This window comes from Alosa sapidissima, chromosome 11 (assembly GCF_018492685.1).
Source record: "Alosa sapidissima isolate fAloSap1 chromosome 11, fAloSap1.pri, whole genome shotgun sequence".
NCBI lineage: Eukaryota > Metazoa > Chordata > Actinopteri > Clupeiformes > Clupeidae > Alosa > Alosa sapidissima.
Window position 1 is genome coordinate 8,193,048 of NC_055967.1, and position 20,777 is coordinate 8,213,824.

At 41.4% G+C, this 20,777-nt stretch overlaps 1 protein-coding gene across 2 annotated transcripts in view; it reads left to right on the forward strand.

Moving 5' to 3' along the window:
• The first annotated feature begins 327 nt into the window (after positions 1-327).
• The window catches only part of saal1 (serum amyloid A-like 1), a 23,709-nt gene continuing 3,259 nt past the window's right edge, over positions 328-20,777 (forward strand). Inside the window, exons 1-12 of one of the 2 annotated variants that reach the window (XM_042108985.1) lie at positions 328-608; positions 955-1,056; positions 1,146-1,229; positions 2,550-2,629; positions 2,755-2,814; positions 5,004-5,119; positions 5,438-5,618; positions 6,482-6,564; positions 6,821-7,003; positions 7,217-7,422; positions 7,611-7,703; positions 8,666-8,804. In XM_042108985.1, coding sequence (XP_041964919.1) covers positions 441-608; positions 955-1,056; positions 1,146-1,229; positions 2,550-2,629; positions 2,755-2,814; positions 5,004-5,119; positions 5,438-5,618; positions 6,482-6,564; positions 6,821-7,003; positions 7,217-7,422; positions 7,611-7,703; positions 8,666-8,758 — 1,449 coding nt within the window. In that variant the 5' untranslated portion in view covers positions 328-440 and the 3' untranslated portion in view covers positions 8,759-8,804. Of the gene's footprint in view, positions 609-954; positions 1,057-1,145; positions 1,230-2,549; positions 2,630-2,754; positions 2,815-5,003; positions 5,120-5,437; positions 5,619-6,481; positions 6,565-6,820; positions 7,004-7,216; positions 7,423-7,610; positions 7,704-8,665; positions 9,021-20,777 lie in introns of those variants that run through there. The other variant, XM_042108984.1, reaches the window with a different exon arrangement.

Below are 20,777 nucleotides of genomic sequence, written 5' to 3' on the forward strand. Positions count from 1 at the left end.
AATAAGAGATCACAAAGCTTAACCAAAACAAAATGTACAGGCTACTACTGTAACAGTTCATATTGCTTTAGGGTTACAGAATTGAAGTTGATTAATGTACTGTTTAAGCTCATTCTTATAGGCCATAAAAGAGGGCTTGCTACCAATAAACTTACATTTATGAATGTGAAATTTAGCTAAGAGAATAAATAGATTAATTATGTATGTGTGTGCATTTTCTTTGGAATCAACTTCATTTCAAAAGGTCTTGTTTGTTCACAGAGTCGCTCTACGTGTTTTACGTGATGACATCATTTTTATGTATACCACGTGGGCATTCAGCGTGGCGCGCCATGCGGAACGAAACCGTCAGACGGACGGTTATGACTGGAGTAGTCTTCTGCTTTGGCTGCCTGTAGCCAACGCTCTCGGCTTATGCGCGCTATTAGAGAAACACCAATATGTCAGATTCTTCTTCCGAGGAATACAGCAACTCGCCGGTGATGGACCGAAACCCTTCGCCTCCTCCTGAAAACGAGGAAACAGAGCCTACAGATGAAGTGGACGCCATCGGAGCAACGGTGTACAGTAAACACTGGCTCTTCAGCACGCTGACCCGACTCATACAGGTAACGTAATGCGGGGAAACTCTCAGCTTTACTGAAGTGGTTGAAAAAGACATTAAAAGCCACTGGCAAATGGCAACTTTACGTTGTAAATGTATTGACAAATGATCATGTCACTCTGCTTGGATGTTGTTGCTATTCATTAGTTAAGCATAGCCTACCAGCTGCTCCCCAGAACATAATGCCAGAGTGTGCATGAGTGGCCTATATCTTTACAGTGACCCTTCTCTTGTAAAAGTATAGTCACTAGTATGCAACGCTGTGTAGGTGAGAACTGATCAACAGTTACATAATTCATATGTGGTATACCTAGCTGTTGTCTTGAAACCATGAACTGCATTCACTGCAGGCTATAACAGAGCAGAACTCAGGAAATGGTGAAGGCCTGAGTGAGCTGTCAAATGAGCAAGAAGATGAGCTGTGTAAAGTCTGGGACATGGCCATGGATCAGGTGAAGCACCCACACAGACAACCATTCACTCCCCTTTAGCTCAATATAGCTGAATATTCATATTGAGTTGCTTTGTTTACTCTTTGCAGGATGTTGCTGGATTCCTCCAGGAGTTTAAAGCTGCTGATATCCTGTTGGGAGTGATTGCTAAATCTCGATGTCCACGGCTCACCGTAAGTTTGACTCCAGTGTGCACTGGATGATGTGCTACTAACCTTTAGTCTTGCTATCACCAGACCAAGCGCAATCTTTTAAGATTGAACATGGGTCTGTGGAGTCTGCTATGTATTTTCTACTGAACAAGAGGCGTGATCAACAGGCATAGTTCAAATGACTCTGTACGCAATTGGAGTCATTCACTAATCTGACCAACGAACTGGGTGACAGAGCGACGGGAAAACTTCAGGCACGAAACTTGCTGGAAACTTGTCAACAAACACATCGTAAAAGCACTAATTTCCGCCCATTCCGTTCAAAAATTCTAAAACAAATATGATTTTTAATACTTCAAAATAATATTTGATAAATGAACTTTACATTTCAGTAGCCATGGGTGTGTAGATTTGAACAAAATCTGGTTTGGTTCTTAACGGGAGCATTTACTTCCTTAAAAATACGATTTTGTTTACCGTGCTCAGAGTTTGGTGCTGGGCTGGTGGGTGCCTTATTTCCGCCACTCGGCAAACTCTCGCCGCGAAATCAACATTCCACTGGAGCTCCAAGGGGATTTGGACACGCAGCCATACAACACTGTTTACAGTTCTTCGAGTCACGGTAAAATGTAATTTTTGGTACATAGGTAATTTAGATACCCTTATGGGGTGGGGCCTTGCGTTTCTTTAGAGATCCGCTGTCTTGGTTTGTATAGAAATTAATATGAAGTGAGTGACACATAGACGTAAAAGGGCGGAAATAGGTGGCGTTCCATAGCATTTATCAGCGGTTTGCAGAAGCAGCAATGGCATTGAGTGATTTTTGCAGGTTGTGCAAAAAAAAACATGAAAGTAAATGGTATTTACACCCACTCGATCGATTTGTTTCGACATTGAGCATCGTCAGAGGTTAAAGGGAATTGGATTGACGGTTGTGAGAGAGACTTTGCCGCCGCTTCCCTGTCATCATCTTGTTAAACCTGCCAATAGTGCGCCAGGTGGATAAGCTAGTTTGTGATTGGACCCGGCAAAATTGTAACGGAAGTAGCAGAGAAAGATGCACAGGTTTTCAGCCTGAGCTGCAGGGCGAAAAAACAAAATCGCCGGCAGATCAGGCTGGGTTTACCCAGTCTATAACCTTTGTATGCTACTCAGAACCTGCATTCCACTAAATCTTCTGGTAAGATGTATGAATGGAATGCATTGTTCCCATTAATACATTCATGTTCATAGCAAACATTTAGGTACATCTCAGCGTTGTTAACGTGAAGCCATTTCACATTGACATAAAGACATTTCATTACAGACACAGTCACTCATACTGTATGTGTTGTCTTGCAGGAGATATGTGTGGGCATTCTTGGTAATATGGCCTGTTTCCATGACACCTGTTTGGATCTCAGTCAGAATGAAGATCTAGGGTGGGTAAATACATGTTTGTAGATTAACCAGTGTATGGGCAAATTAAAAATTCTGGTTATCCTTTGCAACTCATTTCCATCTTTTGTCCATGTGCTTCTCTCAATATCTACTTCTATCCTCTTAGAGCAGTACTTTTGCTTCTCCTTGGAGATACAGACCCCCCTACTTTGTTGGAGACCTGCAGGTAAGAGATGCAAGTCCATTTCTTGTCAATGTAACACATGGTTTGCATTTTGCATTTTGCCATTAGATTCATAGCTCACACGTGAGCCCTTGATACACCAGTTCAATGTCTCTTACAGGATAGAATTAGGAAGGTATAAAATGTATAGGTATAAAAAGGTATCGCTGATCCTCTATAAAGCAACACTTACATCTCCTAAATGGTACTCTCAATGTATGCTTTTCAAGGCTGTGTCAGACTATACTGAATTAGTAGAAGTTTATAATGAGCGTTAGTTGCTGTTTGGGGTTCACTTGCGTGACCCAGCGCTTCTCATCAGGCTCATTGTTCTGGTCTGTGTCTGGAGGTTGTGTGACGATGTTTCTGTCTCGTCTTCTCATGATACGTGTGTGTGTCTTGATGAGGCCGTGCTGTGTTTGGAAGATATGTTTATGGGATGCATCTGTATTGGGATGTGTCTGTGTTGGATAATTCTAGAGTAGAAGCAGGTTTTCAGTTTTTTTTAGTTTTTAAGAGTGCTGGGCCAGACTTAGTACCGGTAATCCGAAAAGGAGAAAAGAGCGCACTTTGCATACTGTAAAAAAACTTTTTTTTCTTGTATCGCTCCAAAACATGTCTGTGCAATAAAAAAGATTGTATGCACAGTGCGTCCTTTACTTCTTTTCTGATCTGTGTTGACATGTTTATAGGATGTATCTGGGTCATTCCACGTCAATTCAACCAGGGCCCACACACTTAGGTCTCAAAAAATTCTGAAACAATTACCAGGTGTACCTATGTTACCCAGGAGACACACTGTAAAATTACTCTTATGTAAGATCAATACTTTCCAAGATACAGCCAGTTTTACAGGGGGAGGGGGGTGTCGATTTTGTTCGGCCTCTTTTTTTTGTCAAAGTTCACAAGCCCACAGTGCAAGAACTAAACCATGTAGGAGGCTCAAATTTTGCATGCTGGTACATAAATAGGAATAGTATGTAGCAAAATCGTCACGTTTGGTCTGGATAATCCTGCATGGTCATAGCTGTCCCTCAAAGTTGATACAAATTTTATTGGAGTTTTTGGCTGGGCTCTGTTTAAGCCTTCAGAAGACATATTTGTACTCAACATAGGCTCTTGATTTATTTTCCTTACTGAGATAAGTAGAAACACTCACACAAAAAACAATGAACAGAAAATAAATTCCTTCAGGGTCTGAACAGCAGACTTTACAAGTCTAAAAAATAATTTTGGTTCTCATTTTCAGAGCACCCAAACACCTTGTGGGAATATACAAAGAATTTTTTTTTTTTAAATTCTTTATTCTCCATGATCTTTTCTTTTTCAAAAACACCAATTTGACTTGTCTTATGCAAATCTTTCTTTTTCACTTTCCACCCTGAACATGGGCAAAATGCACCATTGACATCAATATGTTTTGTATAGAGCTACTACAGGTTACTCTATACAACCACAGGTGGCAGTGTGGTGACTCTAAATAAAACATATTGATGTCAATGGGGCATTTTGCCCATGTTCAGGGTGGAAACTTGTGAGGTCTGCTGTTCAGACCCTGAAGGGATTTGTTTTCTGTTCATTGCTTTTTGTGAGGGTGTTTCTACTTATCTCAGTAAGGAAAATAAATCAAGAGCCTATGTTGAGTACAAATATGTCTTCTGAAGGCTTAAACAGAGCCCAGCCAAAAACTCCAATAAAATTTGTATCAACTTTGAGGGACAGCTATGACCATGCAGGATTATCCAGACCAAACGTGACGATTTTGCTACATACTATTCCTATTTATGTACCAGCATGCAAAATTTGAGCCTCCTACATGGTTTAGTTCTTGCGCTGTGGGCTTGTGAACTTTGACAAAAAAAAGAGGCCGAACAAAATCGACACCCCCCTCCCCCTGTAAAACTGGCTGTACCTTGGAAAGTATTGATCTTACATAAGAGTAATTTTACAGTGTGTCTCCTGGGTAACATAGGTACACCTGGTAATGTTTTCAGAATTTTTTGAGACCTAAGTGCGTGGGCCCTGGTTGAACTGACGTGGAATGAGCCATCTGTGTTGTTTGTTATGTTATGTTGTGTATGTTTATGAACTGTATCTGTTGATATGTTTATGGGATGTATCTGTTTATGTTTATGGAATGTATCTGTTGATATGTTTATGGGATGTATCTGTGCTGTGGACCGTGTCCCCAGGCTTCTGCTGACCTGCATGTCCCAGGCCGACGTGTCCTCCCTGTGGCTGGAGAGGATCAGCCAGCAGCCCTCCGTCTCCCCCAGCCTCTGCTTCATCATGAGCAGCTCCACCAGTGGTATAGATCACAGACAGACACACAGACAGACACACAGACAGACACACAGACACACAGACAGACAGACAGACACACAGACACACAGACACACAGACAGACACACAGACAGACAGACAGACAGACAGACAGACAGACAGACACACCTTTTCAGGGACGTATTTGTGAGTCTTCTGTCTTTCTTAATTCTTTCTTAACCTTCTGGCCCTTCTGGCCCTTTCTCTGTGTCTTTCTCTCCCTGTCCCTCTCTCACTCTCCATTCCCTGTTGCCCTTCTCTGTTCCCTCCTGTGTCCTGGTCACTCCCTGTTTGCTTCCCTCAGTGGATCTCCTGGTAAAGGTGGGGGAGCTGGTGGATAAGCTCTTTGATGAGGACGAGGAGCTGATGAAGAGCTGGGTGTCCAGCGGCGGTTGTCTTGGCGATAAAAATGAGGGCGACTGTAATGGGGATGAGCCTCGGCCAGACGTAACAACCTCTCTGCTGGAGGCTGCCAAGCAGCTTAGGTCTGTCCGCCCTGTGTGTGTGTGTGTGTGTGTGTGTGTGTGCGTGCGTGTGTGCGTGTGTGTGTGTGTGTGCGTGTGCATGCATGCTTGTGTCTAATACCCTCTGAGAGCTGAGTGAGAGTGTGAGTGTATGCAAGTGAGAACATTTATGTAAGTCTGTAAAAGTAATGGACAAATGAGACAAGTGCTGGTTCAAGGTCACTGCATGTGTTTGCGAGTAAGAGAGATAGCGTGAGACAGACATTTGTATACAATTTAAGTAGTATGAGCTGTGTGATTAGTGCCTATTCAAGGTCAGTGTATGACTAGTAAGTGTGCAGTGGATTGGTGTATGTAAATGTCTGTGCATGGAGAATTGCAGTGTAAGATTCACATAAGAAATATAATTGCAGTGTAATCATTTTGTAGTACCTCATGATGTGTGTGTGTACACGGTCTATATATATATATTACAGGGTTCCCACGGGTCATGGAATTTCTGGAATATCATGGAATTTTGGAAAGTCTATTCCAGACATGGAATATCAGGGAATTTTGAATTTAGAATTGGTGTATATCTGGTTATTAGCTTTACTGCTGGCTTGAGTACTGTAGTTGTGGTTAGCCCAACTTTGTTCATTCAATACCCATTTATTCATCTCTCACTCTAAAAAAAGTAAAACATTCTTGAACGCTACACGACTGTTCTGAAATCTTGTATCCTTCATTATAAAGTAAGTCATGGAAATTTTCGTCAGGGAAAAGTCATGGAATTTTACATTTTACTTGTGAGAACCCTGAGTGGGAACCCTGATATTATTAGTCAGTGAATCGGTTAAGGGTTAGTGGGTTCGTGTTGTGATGATTGTGTGTCCCTTCTGTAGGTCCGAGAGCTCTGAGGGCCTGGAGGTCTACCTGCATGCCATTCAGCTCCTCACCACCGTACATGTTGGCATACAGGCCATGGGTAAGGATTGCTGGGCACAAGCACAGACCATTAAATGTAATTTATTTGTCATGGGAATATTACATTTACTTTTAGAGAATTATTGTCATTATTGTATAGGTACTGTCCTTTAGTTTGGCACTGCTGCAGATTATTGGTTGAATGGTTTTTGAATCAGATGCTGTTGTGCAGCTTTTCTCAAATGTCTGACCTGACCTGAAATGAGTGTGTGTGTGTGTGTGTGTGTGCATGTGTGCGTGTGTCTGATTGTATGTAGTGTGTGAGGATGGCCCTGGCGGTGCCGTGTGGGCGTTCCTGTGTGCGGTGGTATGTGAAGACCTGTGCCAACCGGATGACCCCGCCCTCAGCCTGCAGGAGCAGAAGGGTCTGTTAGGTCCCGCCTTGGCCGTGCTCTCCGCCCTCTACGCATGCCAGGGCCAGCACTTCACAGCAGACATCAGTAAGAGCACGTGTAGCACTCTGTGTCTATCACTGTCTGTGTGTGTATGTATCTGTGCATGCCTGTAGAACTGTACAAAGTTCATTTCCTTGTTCATAGTTCATTTCCCATTGAATGTTTCCAGTAATAATGCGTGTTGATATTTAAAACCATCCTCAAATCCGGAAATGTTGTTTTAGTTGCTATAACTGTGCCTATAATGTTTTCCTACAGATATGAATTTGGTGGGTAGTGCTCTGCGTGTGTTGCAATACCATCGAGAGAACCAGCTGAACCGCGGGCAGGAAGGGCACTCAGGCCCTGACCACCAACAGAGTCGGGAGGAAGAGGTGGGCCGTGGAGAGGAGGATGAACAGCTGACAGCCTTGGTGGAGTGTACATGTGAACTACTAGCCAGCATCCTTGTTGTCATGTCCAGGGTAAGGAGGATCTTGAAGTGTTTGTGTGAATGTGTGGTGAGTAGGCTATGTTGTTCATGCATAGACTTTGTCAGATCTATGTTAATTTTATTCGTGCTTAGGTGGTCTCAGAAAATCGAGGAGGTTAATTCTATGAGGTTCTGTTTTGTTTCTCACAAAGCATGTCTGTGTGTCATTTATTTCTGCAGGATGAAGTATCAGAGCTAATAAAGAACCGATTGCTAACTGAAAAAAACTGCTTGTCTGCAACCAAAGCCCTCCTCCCACAACACACTGCTGCGGTGAGACACACACACACACACACACACACACACACACACATACACACACACTTGCTGACACTCACAAAACTCTTCTCAGATATTTAAGCACTTATCACAGACTTCTACACACATACATGAACACACTCTCATTAAGTCATACACACATTCAACCTCATACACATCCATTCAAGCACCCATAGCTTGCTTAAACATAAGACCCCTTTACACTGGGTTTTTAGTTTGGAATGGTTGTGTCTTGCGGCATGGCTGTCATTTTTACAAACATTTAGGAAAAATCATGTGCCACACTGACGTACCCCAGTGAAGGTACTCTTAAAGCCGGCTCCATGGAAGTGTAAATGGGGCAGCCGGAATATTGCAGAACGAGTGTGAGACGTGACCTAGAAGCTGAGCTGATTGAAGCATGCTGCTGTGTTAGAAGGCAGAAATCTGACATGATAAGCATTAAAATACTGTATTATTCACTTTGGAGTGAGTTGGAAAGCCTTTTGGAGCCATTTGTTATAATCTACAAGTGGTTGTGATCACTTTGAGCTCAAGACTGTCGGTTGTCAGTGAATTGGAGAAAATGGATTTTAACCTGTTTCAGCCCATACAGCTGTCTGTCTGTGCAGGTTGCTAGCTAAACTAACTACCAAGGGTATGTGTTTCAGAAGTGTAGTTTCTATGAAATGATAGCTAGCTAACATGTTGGTTTGAATTGACTGACACTTTGAAACTCGTAAAGTGGCTACTAGATTGAAGTCAAACTTACTTGCTTGTAAACAGCATTCTTCCGCCTCTGTTTAGGTGACTAACACGGTGTCATACTGTCTCTTCTACCCTTGGTTATGTCTGTATAAGAAGGCCTTTTGACTCCTTTAGACACACTCTTTCTCTCATTTTGTCTGAACTATCCTTACAAATATTTTCTGTTTGTCTTCTTACCCCCTGTCCCCCTCCCATGTTTACCCCATCAGGTGCAGCACCTTGTGGGGGTCCTGTCAGATGTGGAGCCCAAACTGGCAGACTCTGTGAGAAAGGAGGTCCCCTCTTTGAAAGCCCAGAGTTAAGGTCTACACCAGGCCTGTCCAAGATGACACACACACACACACACACATACACATACACACACTCACAAACACATCATATGTCCTGTATACTTTTTTTTTGTCCCATTGATTCATGAACTTACTCATTCATGGACTGCATTGAACTGGCCTGCAAGTCAGCATCTATGGACTAGATTTCACACATCCCTGATTGTCTCTGAATTTGTATTTTTTGTAGAAGACAAAAATATTTGTTTAAATAAAAATATTTTCCTTTTTGTAATACTTGTGTGTGTGTGTGTATACCTTTACTTATGGTTTAGTGGAAAAATTGTGCGAACGAACAATCTTTTTGTCCCTCAGTATTTGAGAGCAGTAGTGGACTGGACAAAATCACATCCATAATTCCCGACTGGTCTAACATTTAGCTGTTGTGGAGATGATTATATTCCCATCTTAAAAACACAACACAATGCAGCTCCCACACCCCAGGTAATAACGTTTACAGTGACTATGAGCTCCCTGGTTGTCCATGAGGGGGCAGAATTGATCTGATGTAACAATTCATTTTAGAGCAGTATATTTGTCCTTGTCAGAGATGTCATCCACAGTCAGTGTTGGGAGTAATGCGTTACAAAAGTAATGTAATTACTGTAATATATTGCTGTTTGCAGTAACGCGGTAATGTAAGGCATTACTAAAAATATATTTTACTCGATACAAACTTCAGTAACGCGCGTTACAATGCATTTTAACCCGAAATGAAGTGGTGTTTTTTTTTTTATATATATACATATTCGCAAACACCACCGCGAGAACAACAGAGAAGAAAAAATCGCGCATAATAGTAGAACGTTATCTCCTGATACTAGTTGCTGATGACTGTGGCTGCAGCAGACTCGAAGTCGGATTCTATTTGCTGGATAGACATACGCCTACGCTCATTATTTTCAGCTTGTCAGAGACAAGGATATGAAGAACATAATTAAATAAGTGCACTTTGTGTGCGAAACCGAAAGATCTCTACGACGGAGTATTAGGGCCACACATGAAGAGAAAAAATATTTTTGCCATGGCGAGATTAAACTCGACATGTTGACTTTAAAGTCGACATGTCGACATTAAACTCGACATTTCGAGAATAAAGTTGAAATTTAATGTCGACTTTAATCTCGACGTGTCGACTTTAAAGTCGACATGCTGACATTAAACTCGCAATAGGCCCTACTGCCTACACAGTTTAAGCTATGTAGCCTACACTAATACACAATATGTTACATGAAAAATGGGCTTCAAATAGGTGTTATTTCAGATAGATTGCAGATATTCAGATAGATTGCGTCTTGTCTGTTAACTATCATTGCCGTCATCGTGAAGTGCTGTCTCGCGGTTATGGAAACTATGCCGTTTAGGCTAAAGAGCTAGAAAAATATATGTATCCAATGATGTTTCTATACAAAATGTTATTTCACTCTGTTTTACGTGGTTAAGGCCACTGCACATCCAAATAACTGCCCTTCATGACCCACGGGCGTCACTCACCATAGGATAACATGGCAAAACTAATTTTTCTAAAACTGCTTTTCCATGTCTCACCTGCAATACGTAGCCTATAGGAGGCTAGAAACACAGGTATAGCCTAAGCATATATACTATTTTGATCTCGTGAGAGAATATGTGTGCATGCACTTTATTTATACACTTTGTGTGCATATGTAGGCTACTAGCCTACATGGGGTGGTCGGGAGGACAGCTTCATTCGTCCCTCCATAGACATTCAGCAATGGGCTGTTTTGCATCCATTACAAACAAGCAACGTGAAAGTCTAGGATTGGAGAGCGCCTAGTATGCCTCTAGTGCTTAAGCATGAAGTTGAACATTTAGATGCAACAACTAAATGTTTAGAACAACACTTTAATAGGCCTACAATAAATAAATAAACGGCTATGACGTTTAGGCTACTTTTGACCATCGCATTTATCGTCTGTAACTCCGTGACAAGGACCTAACAGCAAAGTATTTGGCTGAGCAACGTAGGTTAATATGTTCTCTGTTTTGTCCACATGATATAGGCCTAGGCCTATGTCTAATCATTGTTGCACTCGAACACTCTGAATCATTGTTGCACTTGTTGCATTGTTTCATTCGTCCTCCCTTTCAATCGTCCCGAGCGGTCGTTCTCTCTCCAAACTAACTTTATTCTCAAAATGTTGAGTTTAATGTCGACACGTCGAGATTAAAGTCGATACGTCAAGATTAAAGTCGATATTACATTTCAACTTTATTCTCGAAATGTCGAGTTTAATGTTGACATGGCGACTTTAAAGTCGACATGTCGAGTTTAATCTCGTCATGGCAAAAATATTTTTTTCCTTCAGGCCCTAATACTCCGTCGTAGATCTCTCTATGCCTCGCGAAATAGCACGTAAATAGCAAGTAATTTAATGAAACATCTAAAGTGGTGCCATGCTAATTTTTTTTATTCTTGTTAAAACACAAACTATGCTCTTAGTAGTGCATGTCAGCTTTGTGCTGTGAACTTGAATTAAAGAGAATAAAGGGATAGAAATGCAGAAAAAGATTGTGTAGCATGGCAATGCCACCGCTCCCACCACGCGCATCATGCACTTTGCGTAGGGCACCAAAGGACAGAGGGGGCACCCAAATATAGTCAATGAAAAGTAGCTTTACTGCAAACGGCGTTTCACTCAATAATGTTTACAATGTCAAAATGCACTAACACCATGTTACATGCAAGTTTGATACTTTTGGGTTCTCTCAATCTCCACCACGTAGTACTAGAATGGAATTGGTGGGTCTTCAATAATTCGTTTTCCAAGCATTTCATGAAGCACATGATATGCCGAGTCGACTGAAACGCATTCCATTCAGATAGCTAGGTGGCTACCAGGCACATAATTCACTTTTAATTGCAAAAAGAAATGTGAAGCAACATGTCATTGCACACTTCCATTTCCAAAGCAATGAAGGCTGCTTATAACAACTTAACATTGTGCATATTATTGTTAATATTGTGCTATCAATGTAACTCAAATAAACAAGAGCTGGCAAAAGGGCATTATGAGAACGTAAAGATAAATGTTGTTAAAGTGACAGTGCACCATTTATAAGTAAAACAGCATTTCTTCAGAAATTAATGTTTAAAAACACATAGTAATGGTCTTAAATTATAAGCCTTTTTATTTTACTTTAGGAGTTTGAGTTATCATTTAAATGTCACTCACTCAAAGCCACTCACTTAGGGCACCGAAATGGCCAGCAGGGCACCATCTTGACATTTCTTCATGTAAGCTTTGATTTAGGCTCTCTGTTGATTTTAATGAGAAGGCCTAGGCCTTAAAGTTACAGTATTTCTATCACAATTTACCAGACTTTGACCTTTTGTCGGTTTTTAACAAAATTCTGACTATGATTGTTCCTTGTATTGCATCATGAGCACTGCTCCTATTGCATTCTACTGTTAGCCTTAAGCCTAGCTCAGTCATTATGCTATACCATAATCTCCCTCCATTGAAAGAGCAATGAGCTGCATTGAGCGTAATAAACTGCATTTAGAATGCCAAATCCATGTTTCTAGATATTTGGGTGAAAGTAACTTAAAAGTAATGCAATAGTAGTGTAATGCCTTACAATTCAGAGACAGTAATATTATAATGTAACAAATTACTTTGAAATGACAGTAATAAGTAATACATAATACATTACGATTTTAAAGTAACTTGCCCAACACTGTCCACAGTCAATGACCATGTACATTGTCAATGTTCTGTGTGAATAGAGTGTGTTTTGGTGCTCAGAGCTTGACAGGGTGCATGTGGACCTGGCTTTGTTTGTTCAAAGGGATCTCATCAATAATGTAATACATATTGTTACATTGCTCATTTTCACTGACCTTGAACCTTTGTCAGTATTTTCTGTGAACTGAAACTAGACTAAAGCTGTTGGGTGTGATGTGCTCATATGGGTATGAGGGGACTCTAGGATGGCTTAGCTGTTGCAGTCCCTTGGATTTAATCAAAATGTCCATTACTAATCATCAGCTTTGCAATTCAGAATTGAAGTGTTGTTTTAAATGGTGTCAAGTCAATTTATTTTTATAGCACAATTAACGGGTTGAAAGTTGAAAGTGCTTGAATCCAGGCAATTTAAATTAGCAATCTGTAATTATGACCGCCGCGCAGCGAAGCGGCGGTCATATAGGTTTAGTCAGATTTTTTTTGTTTTCTTTTTTTTTTTCTTTTCTTTTTCGCATGTCCAAATTTCCGTCAAGGATTCCCGGGACACTGAAAGACCGGGGTAGACAAAACTTGGTGGTCATGTAACCCCATATGGATAGCATGGAACCATCGTTTTTCGTTTTGATCTGTAGCCCCCCCCCGCTGGACTGCACCCCCCGAAAGGAGGGTAGGGCAGACACAGTTTTCTGTGAATATCTCGAGAACCGTAAGGTTTAGGAGGACCATTTTTTTTTTGTATGTTGATCTCAAGAGGCCATGTCAACCCATTCCATAACCACTCATTTCATGTATAGCGCCACCTAGTTAAACACAAAAAAGTAAAAATGAGGTGTTGTAATCGCAGGTATCTGTGACCTAACATAGTCAAAACTGCACGAAATTGAAAGTGTAGGATCATTGACACCTTCTGAATCCACGCCAAGTTTCGTGGAATTCCGTTCATGGGGGGGCCACACAATAAATTAATTTATGTTACTATACACCAACTGGCCTGTAGGTGGCCGGAGACAGTTTTCTGTGAATATCTCGAGAACCGTAGGGCCTATGAGGTCCACCTTTTTTTTGTATGTTGGTCTGAAGGGGGCATGTCAACCCATCCCATTACCACTTATTTCATGTATAGCGCCACCTAGTTAAAAATTAAAAGGCAAAAAATTAGGTGTTTTCATCACAATATCTCTGGCTGATATGGTCAAAACTGCACGAAATTGAAAGAGTAGGATCATTATGACACCCTCCGAATGCATGCCAAGTTTTGTGAACTTTCGTTCATGGGGGGCCTTACAATAAAATAATTTATGTGTACATTTAGTACACCAACAAGGATTCCCGGGACACTGAAAGACCGGGGTACACGAAACTTGGTGGGCATGTAACCACACATGGATAGCATGGAACCATCGTTTTTCGTTTTGATCTGTAGCCCCCCCGCTGTACTGGACCCCCCCGAAAGGAGGGTAGGGCAGACACAGTTTTCTGTGAATATCTTGAGAACCGTAGGGCCTAGGATGACCAATTTTTTGCGTATGTTTGCCTCCAGGGGTCATGTAAACCCATTCCATATGCACACATGTGCATAAACAGATACACATGCACACACATACATTCACAGTAATCCTACGTATGACACATACTCACACAGTAGACATATATACGCATGCATGCACATGCACACACACAGGCACATAAACAAGCAAACACACATGCACATGCACATGCACGCACACCCACACACACCCACACACATACACATAAACATAAACGTGTACACACACACATGCACACAATTCAAGAATTTCTCAGAATTATGAACAGGCAAGATGGGGGTGGGGTTGTATAAAATGAATTTTACATGTGAAATCTATGAACTAATCATGTTTTGGTACTTGTTGTCTAGCAGATACCAGTTAGAATTGAGTGTGGCTAATGCAATTTAGTGAGACAGTTAGAATCATATAGGCCTTTCAGCGTGATTTATTTTTGTGGAAAAAATGTGCTGGACTGGGCGGCGGTCATATTTTGTACTGCTCTGCGGTACATCTAGTTGCTCTTCTGTCAGCAGTTTCATTGTGAAATTAATTAAATGCTATACACTGGTCATTACACATATACACTGATTCTATGAACTCTATGAACTCTAGGAACTCAACCATCAATACCATTGTGATTTTTCTCAATATAAAGCATTGGCATGGCATTGGTTCTGAACGCTAGACCTATATCTCCCCACTCCAGAGAGGGTTTTAAGGCATATCATAGGCTACATACAAATCAGTAAGGAGCATACAAAGACAGGGTTTTTCAGATCATCTCCCTGTCAACATGACGTCAGAAAACTACTTCAGTTGCACAAGTATTGTGTGAATGTGACTTGGTTGTTGTTTTAAGTTTGCCTGCATGTGTTCATGTGCATGTATGAGAGGGATGAATCATCGTTACACACACACACGTCTGCACGTTCCTCACACTCATGAATCTCTATATCCTTGTGTGACCAGCATGTCTTTTTGAAGTGTTTACGGCATTCGGCCCCATGTAAGGAAGACCACTCGCATCTGAAAAGAGAAAGCTGTGCATGCTGAACAAGCAGCTCATTTGCTTTCCAAATGTGCAGCGCACGCAGAGGAGGCAGCCAAAGCAACCTACACTCACCTCTCACTCTCTCTCTCTCTCACACACACACACACACACTGGCCGATGACGCCAGCCGGAATATAGCAGGCTGTTAATTAAAAGCCTGATTGATATGGAGAGTAGAGAAGCCCTTTCTGATGCTAATCCAACCCAGGGTTGAGACGGAGGAGAGAAGGGAGGGAGAGCATGAAATGAAGAGAGGGAGAGAGAGAGAGAGGGATGCTCGTACTTCACAGACGTGAAAGTGCGCTACATGTCTTGGGTGGCTGGCTGAGTGACGAAAGTTTATTATTAGGCTCCTGTGCTGCTTTTAATGTCACTGTGGGCCCTCTTTAGACCAGAAAGGAGCAAAACATGCCTCTGAAAAGGCCAAAGTTGAGTGAGATAAGCTGAGAACGCCGCCGGTAGGGACACACCATGTGTGAATGCCATTGCACCATGCATATGCTACTATACCTCCACTGTAGCATACAATGCTCAGCGTACTCAACATACTTTACAATACCTCTATTTTCTCAATACTAATTTTTGATGGTTGATATGGTTAATTGGCCAATTGACGACCTCAAAAGACTTCTTAAGCAGTGTTCTGTAAAGAAGCCTTCATAGGTTCTTTAAGAAGTCAGAACTCTTCTACATAACTCTGGGTGGGTTATGTGAATGAAGGGTGACATACACTGATGTTAATCGTCATTGTCAGGTGACACGACTGGCATAAGGAGTTCAAGTGCAGTGGCAGGAGATGGATGAAGCAACTGCTATTTTTATGTATTGCCAGTGTTTGGTGTTATTTTTGCTACATGTCAGGGGTGAGGCTTTGGCCTGCTTTCACAGATGACCGAGCATCTACCACACTCCGAGGCAAGTGCCGCACAGTGACCCCAGAACAGGTCCTGAAGCACCTCCCCATCAACCTCCATTACCCTCACCGGCACACGTCACCTAGCCTTCAAAACACTGTCATGCTCAATCTCTTGTCACAATACAAAGAGTGGGCAGGGCGATGTGCTCAGTTAAGATGCCTAATGCGTTTCTGTTTGAACCCTGATGCCGGGTCCCTCTTTTCTGTCAAACCTCAAAGCTGTCATTTCTCAGCTAAAGAGGTTTGTTTCACACAGCCATTGACTCTGGAACAACTCAAAACTCCAGAACATACGCAAAAGATCCACTGCATAAACTGCCACAGAAATGACAGTCTGTGTGGACAGACGATTCTTAGTTTCCGTTATTCCCAGCAGCCCAATATGGAATAAGGGTGACATTTGGTGTTAGTGACATTACATTGACAAGGTTTGAGGAAGATGTCTGCAAGAAAGGGAAATGGCCCTCGTAAGCTGGGAGGGAAATCACACGCCTACACATGGTGAGAGAGACTTGAACCGCACACATTATGATGGCTGTGGTGTGGCCCTCATTACAACTAATGAGGGGATAGAAAGGCAATGTGTGTGTGTATGTGTGTGTGGGGGGGGGGGGGGGTGTATGTGTGTGTGTGTGTGCGCCTGTATGTGTGTGTGTGTGTGTGTGTGTGTGAACATGCTTTTAAAGCAGCTGGATAATCCGGTGTGTGGGTCAATAATTAGTGTCTGACGGTACCGATCCACTTGCACGACACTTCATTTTGTCGTGTTGCATAGATGTCGCGCTGCCTCCCCATGTTCAGTCTTGTGTGGGCGTTTTGTTTAAAATGTCAGTTACCAGCTCATACTCAGTTCGTTTTAACGTATCTTAAGTGTTTTTCCACAAATGGACCACAATTTTAGGCATGTACTTAACAGTATACAACACATTAATAGCCTAAACAAACTATGCAAGCCATTTGGAAATCTTGTTTTATTTAAACTACTCAATGCAATCTCAAATCCTTACCAGAAACACCAACAGTCAATATATTCATCCAAATCCTAGTTTCGTTTGTTTTATGGACTACTAGGTGGTCGTGGAAGAGATCGTTAAAACATTATTTGTCTCGTAAGCGGAACCAAAGTTTCACAGGCACCGTTGTGGTAGAACAAAGGACCTACAACCTCGTCCTTTCATTGGAGAGTCGCCTCGCGTTCAACGGATTCATTTGCATAAAGATGGGCTTCGCCCACTTTTTGACACTTCATTTTGTGATCCGTGACCGTGTCGTGTCGCATTCCACTCTAGTCCTATGGGTGACATCAAGCGACTTTAACGCGCCCGCAAAGCATTCCGGGAAGGCAGTGCTGCATTTGAAAATATGTCGCGCGTCAAAAAGCTGGGTGAAGCCCATCTTTATGCAAATTAATCCGTTGAACGCGAGGCGACTCTCCAATGAAAGGACGAGGTTGTAGGTCCTTTGTTCTACCACAACGGTGCCTGTGAAACTTTGGTTCCGCTAACAAGACAAATAATGTTTTAACGATCTCTTCCACGACCACCTAGTAGTCCATAAAACAAACGAAACTAGGATTTGGATGAATATATTGACTGTTGGTGTTTCTGGTAAGGATTTGAGATTACATTGAGTAGTTTAAATAAAACAAGATTTCCAAATTTTCTAATTTTCAAAGTACTGTTTTTAAAATCTTGAAGCACCTATTTGGATGAAGTAGATTCTTACCTCTCAAAAAAACATGCGGTGCCATCCCAGACTATCTTATTTATTTATTTATTTATTTATTTATTTACTTTAACAAATAGTCAATGGAGGTACGTGTGCTATGTCAACCCTGTTACAAAAAAAAAAAAACATATATTATTATAAAATAATATGAGTGCTCTTGTAACTATTCATGAATATTATACAAATAATTATGTGTTACATAAATAATTCTGGTGTTGAACACATTAATTATTCGATTTTAGGATTGACAGTAACAGGGTTGACAGTAACAGGGTTGATGAAATATTGTTATTGGCAGCCATTACTAGCCATGTGGTGGACACCATGACACCACATGGTGTGCATTCAAGAGAGGTTAAAATGCTGTTAAATATTTACATTTAAATTTTCAATCAAATAATTTTTTAATGCATGATTTTGTGGAAACAGGGTTGACAAAACGAGCTTGTCCCCTTCTGTCAGACAGAGCAAACCCGTAATAAAAGTCATTAAAAGAGAACACTTTTCTGGTCTTTTCACCATTAACTTCCTGGAAGGCAGGGGATATCACTTCCTGAAAATGATGTAACTTTTGGCACAGTTCATTTTCTCCAAAGGGGGTTTTACACATGTAAAATGTTGATTTTTTCATAATTTTAAAAACATTCCAAATAAAATTGTTTAATGATCCATGAACAAACACTTGAGGCTTTTTGTACATGTATTTATTTTTGTGATAATTTGACTTTTTTTTATCCTAAATAGCCAGTGATACTAGACAAGTCATACCGAGGGACAAGCCATTTTTACAGTTTTTGCAATATTCCTAATACGAAAAGTGCTTAAAATCCTTTACATTTATTTTTACCATTATTATATTTCCTAAAATATAAAATAATTATGAAAAAAATATTGTTAATTCAGCTTTGCAAGACACTTTTGTTTGAGGGACTTAAAATGGCACGTTTTCGTAGAATGACCCTAATGTGTTGTATACTGTTAAGTATGGAATGCGACACGACAAAATGAAGTGTCGTGCAAGTGGATCGGTACCGTAAGGCTTGACCCACTGACCTTTGTTTGTTTCAAAAGCATACTCAAAGTACAAGATGTTACTCTCGTATTATTTGTGTATCAGTGTGTGTGTGTGTGTGTGTGTGTGTGTGTGTGTGACTTGTGAAGTGTGCTGTCTGGCACGTACAGCGCAGGGAGAGTATGTGCGAGAGGGGTGTTTTCTCCCTCCTGTCCACTTCCTGCCTGCCTGCCTTTAATCAGGGCGTCTTCAGCAGCGTGCTCATCTCTGTGCCCTGTCGACAGAAGCACAAAGGCAGCTTTCCCCTCCGCTCTCCACACCTTCACAGAGGCACGGCTCCCGGCCGGGCAGTCATCTCCCGACAAAAATATCCTGTGGGCGCCACAACAGCTTTGATGACCATATTATACCCCCCCCCCCCCCCCCCCCGTGTTGACCAGGAAATCTCTCTGCATGTGTGGCTTCCCCCGCACCTGCTAACCTCTGTCCGATTTTCCACATCATTATTTTTTTGTTGTCTTACACACGTATACAGTAGGTTTTTAGGAATTCACATGATATCATCATGGGAGTTTTTCTTAAATGGATGAACAGGTTGTGTATGTATTCTGCTGCAGTTAAGAAGTAGAAAAGTACATACTGACTGTATTAAATGTGTCCATGTCGCTTTGCATGAGAGATCATCAATAGTTGATAAGCCTCACCAATTTTATTCATCTTAGACAGCCATTGTATTAGAGCGCACACACATGCTCACATGCTCACATGGTGTCAGTGGGTAGCATATGCTTTTTGTTTGCTCTTTTGAATGCGCTGACCCAACTCAATAAAACATGTATTGCTCTTCTTATTGTGCGTATTCATCTGTGGCGCACAGACGCACATGCATAGACTAAGCTAGCTGTCACTGTTTATACAAGCGCCATTTCATAATACCAAAGCCAACATTTTGTAGTTCCTCATATCACATGGGTACAAATAAGCTCCTTTTTAAAAAAATATTTTTTTCTTTTTATTTTATTTGGCTGACGCTTTTATCCAAAGTGACTTACAGACGTCAGTTATTTGCAGGGCACTCCCTGGAGCAACTCAGAAGGGCAGCTGGGAATACATCCAGATCAGGTGCCACTACGTACTAGAGTAAGTTACCATATTTTGTGGTATTCATAAACAGGTTTGGTAGTAGGCTTTAAGATGAGTAGCAGATCACTGTGATGTTACATTAGAGGGAGATGTGATGCAGAAGTCCTCGTGTGTGTGTGTGTGTGTGTGTGTGTGTGTGTTGTAGTGTGCAAAACTAGTTTTGTATACCTCTCTCCCACTCTTCCTCACTCATTTAATTTGTTTATCTGTATGTTTGTTTCAATCATAACTTTCAATCACCAGACACAGATAAGATAAGGGTTGTCCCTGGCCTGCCTAGCCATTTGTGCTAGAAAATGCGCTGCATCAATACATTTACTTTACTTACATCTTGCTTGTTTGTCATGTAGGTGGTAGCACATGGGTTTACAGTGTGCTCACGTGTGATATTACTCAGTATCGTGCAGTTGGCAGCATATTTCATCATGAGATGCAGATCAGAGAGTGCTACAAACAGGAAACATACAAGTGCATGGGGCCAGACATAAAGAACTTATTATGTAACAACACAAATGTTACAGTGTTGATTCACATTGTATGACATTTTTCATCCTTCTCATTATTCAAGAGGAGAGATTAGATAGCCACGGTTCTTTTAAACCATAGCCCATTACGAATATATCTTATTAGAGAGATTTATATATGTGTGGTTCTCACGTTAATGAGATGAGTACATAAAATTCCTCTCAGAATATATGTGGCCCTCGCTTTGTCTCCCTTTCTTTCTCTCCTCTGTGAAGCTAAGGGCTCTCCACTAACAGTCCTACAAAGGCCAGAGGAGCAGCCCAACACAATAGCCAGGCACATGGCTGGAATAATGACCAGTCTCATGAACACTTTGTACTTTGGAGTGGGTAAGACTGTCTTTAGTGGCAGGCTAGCACATACCGTTGACTTGCGCTA